The sequence below is a fragment of the Ovis aries genome, chromosome 8 (assembly GCF_016772045.2).
Source record: "Ovis aries strain OAR_USU_Benz2616 breed Rambouillet chromosome 8, ARS-UI_Ramb_v3.0, whole genome shotgun sequence".
NCBI lineage: Eukaryota > Metazoa > Chordata > Mammalia > Artiodactyla > Bovidae > Ovis > Ovis aries.
This window is the reverse complement of record NC_056061.1, coordinates 78,661,363-78,674,403: the sequence shown is the minus strand read 5'-3', so window position 1 is coordinate 78,674,403 and position 13,041 is coordinate 78,661,363. Positions and strand designations below refer to the sequence as shown.

The 13,041-nt window shown below is 39.5% G+C and overlaps 1 protein-coding gene across 10 annotated transcripts in view; it reads left to right on the top strand.

Annotated features, from left to right (window-relative positions):
* Positions 1–13,041, top strand: part of IPCEF1 (interaction protein for cytohesin exchange factors 1) — a 171,829-nt gene that overhangs the window by 130,748 nt on the left and 28,040 nt on the right. For all 10 annotated transcript variants that reach the window (XM_060419853.1, XM_027972592.3, XM_027972591.3 and 7 more), the window contains 3 exons: positions 1,016–1,074; positions 2,381–2,469; positions 11,172–11,544. In XM_060419853.1, coding sequence (XP_060275836.1) covers positions 1,016–1,074; positions 2,381–2,469; positions 11,172–11,544 — 521 coding nt within the window. The remainder of the gene's footprint in view (positions 1–1,015; positions 1,075–2,380; positions 2,470–11,171; positions 11,545–13,041) is intronic.

Here is a 13,041-nt window from a genome sequence, read left to right as displayed (position 1 = left end):
AACTCTGGAAGTTCACTCAAACTCATGTCCATCGAGGCGGTGATGCTATCCAGCCATCTCATCCTCTGTCATCCCCTTCTCCTCCTGCCCCCAATCCCTCCCAGCATCAGAGTCTTTTCCAATGAGTCAGTTCTTCACATGAGGTGGCCAAAGTATTGGAGTTTCAGCTTTAGCATCAGTCCTTCCAATGAACAGCCAGGACTGATCTCCTTTAGAATGGACTGGTTGGATCTCCTTGCAGTCCAAATAGGTTATATAGCCAGGAACATATGAAATAGATGCATTTTATGTCTTTTAAAAATTTGTATATTAAAATAAATTTCTAACTGAACCCTTGGCCTGAAGTCATAAGCCACATTTGCATTCCCTCAGGTTTGTCTAGTTCTATTTTTATCATGGATGTGTAGTTGAAATTCATTGCCAATAAAATGGTAAGTCAATGGAAGATGAGACATTGTCAATTTTACCTTATATAAAATTTTTCAAGAAATTGAAATTTTCCCCAGCTAAGGAATAACTGTGAAACTCTGGCCAGATCTTTTTCCTTATTGATATAAAGATCATGGTTTACAAATAGATCATCATCACTTTTTGTGAAGTAAGCTTACATTTTAAGAATTAAAGAGATAGAACTTTAAAGGTCAAGTTATGAAATTCATTTTGATGGTTGTGAAAGAATTTCAAATATGCAATTACAAAACGTATATTTGTTTGTATATTTAGAATATCTAATGTAGTTACCCACTTTAACTAGCTTTATAATAGGCCACCTCATTTTTTATCCTCATTTCATATCATATTGCTTACGATATGGACCGAAGTGTGAAACCAGTGGTCTTAGGATTCCATAACACATGTTTAGGCTGTTTCTGAAAACATTTATACTGATAGAGCACTATGACTTAATTTCGTTATAAAGTCTGATGCAAGACCTTCCTCTAGGGTCTAGGGTAAGGGTGAATAGGTGAGGGACCAATCTCCCTGGTCAAACGTCTACTTTCTATTTGAATTTTAGGTGGATAAACAAATTGGGATTAGCTGAAATCCATCCTGAATCCACTTCAAAGGATGAAGGTATGTTCTATTTTCAATTTCTGAAACTTTAGCAAGCATCTGAGAATAGGGTGAAAATACAATGTCAAGTTCTATGTAGAGCCTTGTTCTAATGAAACATACTTTGTTATTTAAAATTATCTGAAAATATATAGAGACAGACATAATCATACTGGCTCACCAACATGGAATAGAGCCTCCCAGGCTGGCTAAGAATGCTTTTCACACTTCACCCACACATTAGCAGCTGTAGGCTTCATGGAGATCGTAGTCAATTGCCAATGCAAATGTTTTATTGCCCCACTTACTGAATTCTTACTCATCAGTGTGATCTCATCGTGATCTCTAGGCAGATAACTTTCAGCCCACTGTTTCCTCTCTGATATTTTAGTATTTTCACCAGGTGTGTGCCAAGACTAATTACCCTAAGTTTGCACCAGGAGCCTGAATGTCAGACTGGGACAAAGGCCATCTTTTAAGCTTAGTCTATAGCTTTCAGTGTTCAAAAGCTCCAGGGGTCTAATTCTTAGTGATGCAGTTGCTCCTTAATATTGAGAAGAAAGATGTCTTTATGTGTCTGGATCACAGAGCTGACACTATTTCTGAAATGCTCAGACCACATAAAACTCGGGAGTTAGAAGTAGGGAGTTATTTCTTTGGAGAGCAAAATCATAAAATCTTAAATTTAGAAATGGAAAAGTGACAGCTTGTTTTAGAATAAAGAAGTATAATATGATACTGTGAAATCAGTGTCCTAACCATCTCCTTGGTCCCCTTTTCTACAAAATAAATTCTCATGGAATATTTAAAGTATTTTATAGATTGTGAGCACAAAAATAACTACACAAAACCCTCCTCCTTATCCTGTTATGTAAGGCCTTCTGTGATACGGCATCAAGCAAACTTTCAGCTTTGTTTTCCATCCTGTCCCTTAGGGAACTCGGAATACTTGGCGCCTGGGACTCACATTACTCTGTGCATCATTGATGGTTTACTTATCCTGCCATTTTCAGCTCATTAAGATTTCTATGCTCAAAGTTAATCACTGCTGATTTTATACTCCCCTAGTGTATGACTCACGGCTCTTTTGAGGAATTAGTTTTATTTTCCCTGAGCTATGATTAGACTTCTTTCTGCCTAGTGGACACTCTTTGAGGGCAGAAACCCTAACAGAGACAAACTCTTATGTATCAGGTAGCCCAGTAGATGAGGACTTTCTGAATTGGATTGGAATTGCAATAGCCAGATGGAGAAGAACCTCTGCTCATGCATTATGGAATGAGTGATGACAGGGTTGAAACATTCAGCATTTTCCTTTTTGTTCTAGAATGCTACAGTGAGAGTGAACAGGAAGATCCTGAAATAGCGGTCCAGACGCCACCCCTTCATCACTCTGCAGAGAGTCTCTCTCCTTCGGTAGGTACCAAATTAGCCTGTTGCTCATCGATCAAACGTGTGAATGTCATTCCTTCCAACTGGGTAGAAACTACCTTGACTGATACATTTTTAGAGCAGGCTAAATAAAGGTATTGCCAAAAAGCAAGTGCAATTCCCAGGGTGCCATAGCAACCCATTGGTATGACAAATTTGGTGCATTTGTTTGTGACCCACAAATGTATTATGCCCAGAGGATTCATGCTAATGCAGAGGGCTTCTAGGTAATAGGCCGATGCTTGCAAAGATTTATTTTATAACATTTATTTATACCCTACTTGTTCTCAGAAAGAATTGAAAATGCCTTTCCTAGGTGCAGGCCGTGTAGTGATATAAAATGAATGTAAAGGAGGTGAAGGCAAGACCATGAAGAGAAATTTAGAATCAGAAAGAGAGCTGGAAGCCAAGAGTGGGGTTAGCGCAGTAACTCTGCCTATAGAATGATTTGGTATGTTCCCTAGAGAGCAGTCCAAAACTTTGGAAGCATCCAGTGTAAGTTCAGGTTATTGATGGACATTAAGACTATGAACGTGAAAGTGTTAGTCACTCAGTCATGCCTGACTCTTTGAGACCCCATGGACTGTAGCCCACCAGGCTCCTCTGTCCATAGAATTCTCCAGGCAAGAATACTGGAGTGGGTTGCCATTTCCTTCTCCAGGGGATCTTCTGACCCAGGGATGGAACCCACATCTCTTAAGTCTCCAACCTTGGCAGGGGGATTCTTTACCACTAGCACCACCTGGGAAGCCCCCTATAGCTTTATAGTACATGCCTTTTCCATAGCACCATGACACTCGTCCATCCATAGACCCCAGTAAGTATAAGTTCTCATAGGTTACAGCATCTCCTTTGCCAACCAAAACTCTTCTGCCAGAATTTTATATTTTGTGGGATAAGGTTTTTAATTTTTATTTGCATTTTGCTAGTTCCTGAGTTAAAGGTGTTAATATCATTTAAATAATGAGCTCTACTGCTTTTATCTGCTGTCAGCGGAGAATTATGGTCGCCTTTCTAATGTATTTGGCTAGCAGTCAAGACCAGAAATAAATGTTTGTTGAATGAATGTTTATTTAAAATTTCTATTAAATAGGATTAGCCAAAGTTAAGCAAGATATAAATAAAATTAAATGTTGACTATGATAAAATGTAGACCAATTTTTGAACTAGACGTACAATATAGCCTTTCTTAATATATTCTTAGCTTTCCCTTGATGTAGACTGAATCCTCTTCTAAAGTCAGCCTTGTTGGCTTAATGGAGAAGCTTATATTTTTGTTTAGTTTCTTTTCGTCTTTGTCTCTTTCTCTCTGTGTCTCTCCTCTATCTCTTATGAATTATTTTAGTTCTAAAATATTGTGATTTTAAGTTTTATAAATGGCAAACTATATCACAGATTCAGTTCAGTTCAGATGCTCAGTTGTGTCCGACTCTTTGTGATCCCGTGGACTGCAGTGCACCAGGCCTCCCTGTCCATCACCAACTCCTGGGGTTTACTTAAACTCATGTCCATGGAGTCGGTGATGCCATCCAACCATCTCATCCTCTGCTATCCCCTTCTCCTGCCTTCAATCTTTCCCAGCATCAGGGTCTTTTCAAATGAGTCAGCTCTTTGCATCAGGTGGCCAAAGTGTTGGAGTTTACAAAGAGCTTTTTAAGGGATCTAGAACTCTACGTGGTGAATGTAAAAGCAACCACATTGCCATCTTAGATGAAGGGTCAGTTGCATTGTATGGTGATTCATTGTTGTTGTTCAGTCGCTCAGTCATGCCTGACTCTTTGCGACCCCATGGACTGCAGCACGCCAGGCTTCCCTGCCCTTCACCATCTCCCAGACTTTGCTCAAATTCATGTCCATTCAGTCGGTGATGCTATCTGACGTTCTCTTCCTCTGCTGCCCCCTTCTCCTTTTGCCTTCAGTCTTTCCCAGCATCAGGGTCTTTTCCACTGAGTTGGCTCTTCTCGTCAGGTAGCCAAAGTATTGGAGCTTCACCTTCGGCATCAGTCCTTCCAGTGAATATTCAGGGTTGATTTCCTTTAAGATTGACTGATTTGACCTCTTTGCTGTCCAAGTACTATTTAGGTAGTGGTTCTCAATAAATATTAAATGAATGAGTAAGCATACGCATGATAAAGTCACTTCAGTCATGTCCGACTCTTTGCAACCCTACGGACTGTAGCCCACCAGGCTTCTCTGTTCATGCAATTCTCCAGGCAAAGACACTGGAGTGGACTGACATGCCCTCCTCCAGGGAATCTTCCCAACCCAGGGACCAAACTCTAGTATCTGACAACTCCTGCATTGGCAGGTGGGTTCTTTACCACTGAGCCACCTGGGAAGCCTGAATAAGCATTTAAGCAGGATCAAGTTACCAGACAACACTTTTTAAAAATTAAACTTGGAAAATATTTGTAACAAATTTTTAATAATCTTTGAGCTTTTAAATCACTTTATAGCATATAAAATTAATGAGTCTGAAATATAATGAGGTCAGTTCCTTTTTTGCTGTTTTGTGGGTTTCAAAAAATCATGGGTGGTGATTTTCACAAAGGATCTTCCAAAGTGAAACCTACAGAGTCCCATCTATCTTAAGCCTGCCAAAAAGCTTTCCATTTTTAATTTCTCTGTAAATAAATGGATGTCTTTTCCATTATCCATCCTGTGGGGCCTCCTCAAGAAGAATAAACATGAATAGAAATCTCTCATTTACTCAAAGACCCTGTAATATTCCTTATGCTCTTTGTGAAATGTGGTTTCACCCATGAGAAGCATAGGTCCAAACTGGTCTGGTGCTGAAATCTTACTATTTATAGAAATCAAAGTGATTGAACATAGAATTAAAATTTTAATTCAGGATTTTATCATTTTTGAAATAATTTTCTAGAATAGTATTTATTTTATACTCATGAATTCATTATTCCAAAATAAAAGTTCATTACCCCAAAATTAAAAAAAAAACAACAACAACAAGAACTTGGGAAAGATTTGGGTGTTTGGGAGTTTGGTTTTATTTTGTCTTCTTTACTTGTCTAGGCTTAGATAGCTCAGTCATGGCTAGCCTATGCCAGATTCAGCCAAAACAATATTTGCTCCTGCTCTGTACAAACGTTACCATAATTTTTAAAATTTCATCTGTTTAAATAAAAAGCTTAAGTGTTATTTTAACCAAGTGTCTAGCATGTCTGCTTTTCAGAAACAAGAGAAAACAAAAACAAAATCTGCCTGGGATATATGTGAGCAGCAGCAACACATTCTGTTTCTAAGGAACATAAAATCTAACTGTTCAACATTTATCTATTTCTAATACATTCCTTCAGAAAAATAATGTTAGCCTTAGTGGTCTTCCAGACAATGCTTAACTTAGAACTTTAAGGAATAACATTTGATTGACATTTGGAATAACATTCTAAACACTGCTCCCATTTCAGTGACCTAACTTAGTGGTCTCACATCCATCCTTTCATCTATTTGTATTGAAACAAGCATTCCCTGGGCTCCTACTATAATATTAGGTAAGACTATGATCATATAAGCTCAGCATTAAGAAAACTAAGATCATGGGATCCCATCCCATCACTTCATGGCAGATAGAAGGGGAAAAAGTGGAAGGAGTGACAGTTTATTTTCTTGGGCTCTAAAACCACTGCAGACGGTGACTGCAGCCATGCAATTAAAAGGTGCTTGCTCCTTGGAAGGAAACCCATGACGAATCTAGACAGCACATTAAAAAGTGCAGGCGTTACTTTGCTGACCATTAAGGACTTTGATGTTTTGAGTTCCTCAGCCTTTGGGCATTTTGAGCAGAGAAGTGATGTGATCAATGTGCATTTTGAAAGGACCACTCAGGCTGCCATGTAGGAGTGACCTGTGACATAGGGAGAAAGTCCAGAAGCAAAGAAATCTAAGGAAAAGTGTGCAGTCATCTAGTGTGAGAAGTGAGGATTGGGGTCAGGGTGTAGTTGAGAGATAGAATGGTTGGATTTTGAACATAGTTCGAAGACCAATTGGTGGATCAGATATGAGAGAAACTGAGAAGATATTATCATCCCAGATTTAAGCAGCTCATGGAAATTATTTTAGCATCATAGTCCTTATATTTTAACGCTTTTCAGAAGTACAGTTCCTTTATATCCAAAAGATGGGGGGGGGGAATCAACTAAAACAAATCAAAGAAGCAATAAGTAGAAACAAACTCTGCACATCGTGGCTCATTGGCCAGTGGCAGAGGAAGAGGTCAGAGATTAAACACAAAAAGGGTAAAAACAGTTCTCAAAATTCAAATTTAATCTTACTAGGATAGCTCTTGCACAATTGTTTACTAAAGGACACAATCTTTCATTACGTGCACTATATATAATAATAGAAATGTTTGTACGGGAGATAGTATGGATGAAAAAAATGTGGATTTAAAATTATTTGTGCATTACTTTTGTATTTTCATATACTTTGACTAATGTTTCTTAAGATTTATATGCTGACTCAGTCCTTTCTAATTATAGGCTTTGGGTGGCCATTTTAAACTCTTTTTTGCCATGTCATGCTTGTGCTTTAAAAACAATTCAAAGGAAAGAATTTTAGAGCTAATCAGCTTTTTAACTAAGCTTCTTCAGTGATTAAAAGTGTCTTATACAGAAAATGGGGAAAACCAGTATTGATTATTTTATTTAATAATGCACGTAGTTTCCTCATGAAAACTAAGATTTTTAAAATGTCCTGTATTTTCTCATTAAAAAATAGCATTTTAAAACCCAATTGTTCTCTAATAAGTGAAACAGCATACAATTATTAATTAATAATAAATAAAATAATTTTGTTTGAGATAATGAAGACATTTGTGGGACTATTGGCATTGCAACCAATAATTCTGGATCCTGGGATTAGGCACTTTACAGAGAATCTCAGGGTACTCCTGAATCTCAGGGTGTTCCTGAGTAAGAGACTGAACTTCTCTGGGCGCTTCTCTTACACATAGCTGGCTGTCTAGACCAGTCTTTGTAGCGTTAGTTTATTTGTTGTTGTTTGGTCGCTAAGTCATGTCTGACTCTTTTGTGAATGTATGGATTATAGCCTGCCAGGCTCTTTTGTCCATGAGATTTCCCAGACAAGAATACTGGAGTGGTTGCCATTTCCTTCTCCAGCGGTCTTCCCAACCCAGGGATTGAACCGCATCTTTTGAGTTTCCTGCATTGACAGGTGAATTTTTTACTGCTGAGCCAGCTGGGCAGCCCTTTTAGTTTATTACCAACTACTAATTTATTCATGTCAGGCACCAATGCAAAAAAATGGAGATGCAAAAATGATTAAAAACAGCCTTCTCTCAAGTAACTCACCAAAAAAAAGGACAAGTTGTTCAACAATTACAGTAATAGTTGACAAATAAAATTATATTCCACCTGGTATAATAGAAGTAAGCATGGGAGAAGCAGGTAAAGATGCCTGCCTCTCCCTGAGGCAACCAGTGAAGGCTTCCAGGAGGAGCTAGCCCTTGGATGGATGCTTGAATTGTTCATAGAAGGCAGTGAGCTAAAAGTTCTCTGTTTGACTTGTAGTTATGGGTAGCTAGAGAGTCATAGAAATAATGAACCGAGTTTAGCACTGCAGGGTTTGCAAAGCTCATTCCCATATTGATTCTCTGTGGCAGCACTCCAGGAAACTTTAGATTTGTGTCAATCTTTGAATGAAAATTCCTTCTGACCTGGTACATATCATTTTTTTCTCATTTGTTTGTCCTTCTTTCTAGTTCTTTTCTATTCTCTTTTGCCCCTCACCTTTCTTTTCTCTGTTCAAAAGTCAACTTTATAAATGCTACCTGGTGCTGGAAAAAATGGATTGGAAGCATTTGCTGTGTGTTTGAGGAGTACCACAACAGAGTACATTTCCTAGAAATTTCTGATGCTCATTGACTACGTCCTTCATTCTTTTAAGCAGAGTTTTTAGGTTCAAAAAGGCTTATGAAAAATGCTGCAGCAACAGCTTTTTGCACAGATAGCTTATTTTGCTATAATCAAATTACAGTAGTATCAGCAGGAGCAACAGGAAAAGCTTGTGCTTGGTCTCTTTTCAGAAAAGGAAACTGATCACACTGAAGCCAAGTTTGACTAAAATAGCTCACAATAGGGGACCATGTCAGCACTGGGCCTGAATGTGTATTTTTGTTAATCTTTATTCTGTAGATCATGTTAAAGAGTAAACAAGTCTTGGCATTTATTTGGACAGTTTGGTAGGGGGTGTAGTAACTCCTTCAGATCGCTAGGGTTCCCTTTTGTTGTTGTAGTTGTTTTTTAGTGCATTGCAGATCTTGGATCTCCCAGCTAAGAAGGTGTAGGTGGTTGAAGGCAGCCAGTTTGAAAGCTCATTGACATTCCTGAAAGGAAAGTTTTCATGTCATGCCAAACATGTTGTTATTAGGAAGACGTGTGTGATGAGTTAGTATCCTCAAGCAGTTCAGTTCAGTCGCTCTGTCTGACTCTTTGTGACCCCATGGACTGTAGCACACCAGGCTTCCCAGTCCATCACCACTCCTAGACCTTGCTTAAACTCACATCCATCGAGTTGGTGATGCCATCCAACCATCTCCTCTTCTGTTATCTCCTTCTGCCATCAATCTTTCCCAGCATCAGGGTCTTTTCTAATGAGTCAGTTGAATATTGAGGATTGATTTCCTTTAAAATTGACTGGTTGGATCTCCTTGAAGTCCAAGGAACTCTCAAGAGCCTTCTTCAACACCACAGTTCAAAAGTATCAGTTCTTCAGTGCTCAGCTTTCTTTATGGTCCAGTTCTCACATCCATACATGACTACTGGAAAAACCACAGCTTTGACTAGACAGACCTTTGATGGCAAAGTAATGTTTCTGTTTTTTTTAATATGCTGTCTAGGTTGGTCATAGCTTTTCTTCCAAGGAGCAAGTGTCTTTGAATTTCATGGCTGCAGTCACCATCTGTAGTGATTTTGGAGCCCAGGAAAATAAAGTCTGTCACTGTTTCCATTGTTTCCCCATCTATTTGCCATGAAGTGATGGGACCAGATGCCATGATCCTAGTTTTCTGAATGTTGAGTTTTAAGCCAGTTTTTTCACTTAGTATCTTAACTAGATGCTTTAGTGCCATGGCTCAGTGGGTAAAGAACCCGCCTGTAATGCAGGAGACACAGGTTCCATCCCTATGTCAGGAAAATCTCCTGGAGGAGGAAATGGGAATCCATTCCACTATTCTTGCTTGGAAAATTCCATGGACAGAGGAGCCTGGCGGGCTATAGTACGAAGAGTTGCAAAGAGCTAGACATGACTGAGTGACTAAAAATGCATGCTGCTTATTTATTTATTGCTTATTTGACAACCCATGTCTAGCTTGCAGCTAGCTAGGCACTCATTGGATATTTACTAATTTTTCCATCAGAACATAAAGCTTAGAAGCTGCAAAATTCTTGGGAACATATTAATTTAGAGCAAAGTCAACTATCCTGAATTAGTTGCAATCATTCTGAGTGTTGGGGAGAGGATCCTACTTTGCTCTTTTGGCTTTTTCCCTCTAACAGTCTCCTCCCTACCACTTCCACCACTTCCTCCACTTCCTTGGAGTTCTGAATGCTTGAAATTGACAGCAGTATCTCATAGAATGATGTAATGAAACAGAACCGCAACACAGACTTCTCTGTCTTATCTGCCACTTGAGATATAGGGTAACCCCAGAGCACTGGTATTTAGACTTTTGGATTTTTATTGAATGATAAAATTAAAAGTGGAGGACCAGCATCTAATCGCCAAATCTTTATTTTGCTATGCAGAACATTTAAAAAGCTCTGAAAAGACAAAAGGTAATAGCTACCATTACCATTTTCCAAAAGAAAGCATATGTTTTAATGCCAATATATAATAAAGATAAAATGTCAGAATAAATGAAGTCCTTCCCAAGAGAGGACATTGGTGTTGTTGCATTGAAAGACTGGTGAAAATTTTACCAAGGTTGTCATTCACCCTTGAATTGTATGTCAACAACTGCTTTCAGAAGACCCTACATCTTCAACCCATTTCTCATAGTTCTTGGTTTCCTTTAATGAATTAGGACCCTGCATATGTAGTCTTGTCTTTTTTGGAGAAAGTTTATTGACATTTTAAAATTATTGAAGAGTGAATGAGTTAACATTAGTTCACCTAATTATGTAGTTATGAGCTGATACTGGTCATGTGCTAAAGAATAAAAAAAATATTTGAGAGTATAAATCTATGTGTTTTGTCTACATCACTGGTCTTCCATTCACTTCGCATTATTATGCTTCCTGTTTGGCTCCAGCTTTTTCTTTCTTTTAATCACCTTTCTTAAGAGTTTTTGCCCAATCAGTGATAGATTGTAATATACTTTTTGCTCAAAGTGTCCTTCTGTGTTCCAGAGAATTCCCCAGAGAGGTCTTTTAAGTATCTGGAGAGCATTGAAGGACAGAGTAAATCATGATACAGAGATTTTTTTCAGATCCTAGAGTCATGAATTCAAAGTTATACAAATTGATTTGGGAAAATGGCATCATCGTGCCTATCACACAGGTTTAAACACCATCTAATTTTCTTTCAACTCTTTTATTATTGGTCCCTTTTTGAAACACTGGCCTACCTTCATTGAAAATGAAAAGTAGAGAATGTTGACTTAATCATACTTTATTTCATGCTCTTTTGGTTTTCTTTGTGAAAAATAGGCTGCACAGCAGGCATCTTCATCTTCACCCAAATTGAGTGAAACATCACGTTCTTTCTCTTCCATGGAAAACATAAAAAAGACTCCCAGCAGTTTGTCTTCCTCCATATCGAGAGAAAGACAGTCCTGGATTGACATGGTTAGCAGCTCATCTGCCGCTGAAGGTGTGGGAAAGCCTGTGACATGTGCTGTGCGGCTGCTCTCACCTGCCCCCTCAGAGGCAAACGGCCGCGGGGCCCTGGAAAACAACGCTGATGCATCAGAAAGTGGATTTTTGAACTCTTTGTCGAGTGATGACACTTCTTCCTTGAATAGCAATGTCGACCATCTTACAGTCCCAGATAAGCCTACTGGATCAAAGATGACAGACAGAGGTAAAAGCAAGAAATTATTATTTTTTTAACATAATTTTATTTATTTATTTTTGGCTGTGCTGGGTCTTTGTTGCTCTGCGGGCTGCTTTCTCTAGTTGCAGCGAGCTGAGGCCACTCTCCAGCTGTGGCGTGTGGGCGTCTCCATATGGTGGCTTCTCTTGTTGCAGAGCACAGGGTCTAGGTCATGTGGGCTCAGCACTTGTGGCTCCCGGGCTCCAGAGCACAGACTCAATAGCAGTGGCACATGGGCTGAGTTGCTCCGTGGCATGTGGGATCCTTCTGGAGTAAGGATTGAGCCCGTGTACTGGGCTGGTTCGCTCACCGCTTGTAAGGAGGTCCTGGAGATGGAATAGGAGCAGCAACTTAGCCAAGTGGGTTCCAGGCCTCCGGCTTCTGCCCGGGCTCCCCCTGCTGTGTTCCCAGGAATGAGCCGAGGTCCTGATGGGCAGATTCTTTGCCGCTGAGCCACCAGGGAAGCCCTATAAATTTATTTACTCTTTTCAGAGAATGAGTATTTGTATGTGGATGTAGAACGCTAATGTGGATTATAGAAACAATGTTGAAAGTCATGAATGACTCGACAATTAAACAGTCAAGCGAGGCGAAGTCCGGAGGTTACTTCTGTAGAGGAGGTTGCACGTGGAAAACTCCAGCCTCAAGGCCATTCATTGCCCACTGTGTGTGTGCTTCGTTGCACAGTCGTGTCTGATTCTTGCAACCCCGTAGACTGTAGCCCACCAGGCTCCTCTGTCCATGGGATTCTCCAGGCAAGAATTCTGGAGTGGGTTGCCATTTCCTCTTCCAGTCCGACTCTTTTTTTTTTTTTTTTTCATATTTGGTGTATTTTTTTTTTTTTAAATTTTAAAATCTTTAATTCTTACATGCATTCCCAAACATGAACCCCCTCCCACCTCCCTCCCATAACATCTTTCTGGGTCATCCCCATGCACCAGCCCCAAGCATGCTGCATCCTGCGTCAGACATAGTCCAGTCCGACTCTTTAGGAGCCCATAGACTGTAGCCTTCGAGGCTGCTCTGTCCATGGAATTTTCTAGGCAAGGATACTAGAGTGGGTTGCCATTTCCTTCTCCAGCCCACTGTAAGTGTCACTAACCAAATGCTTGCAACTATGAGACATGTGTCCACAAAATAATGATACCTTTTCACCAATCTGAGATAAAGTTTGAGTTTTCTTTGTTTTTTTTTTTTTGTTTGTTTTAATTAATTATTTTTTGAAGGATAATTGCTTTACAGATTTTTGTTATTTTCTGTCAAACCTCAACATGAATCAGCCATAGGTTGTTTTTGTTTTTTTTTTCGGTCCCGTGTCCTCTGCTCTGGAGCTCATGGTGACTAGATCAACATTTTGTAGATGACATCACCTCCTTTGTTCGAAACATGCACAGAGCAACCACCTTCTCTGAGCTATCACCACAGATGAGGGCTGGGTCCTAAGCTAGTTGGCTCCTGAGGTGCCTGCCCATGTAATTAAAAGGA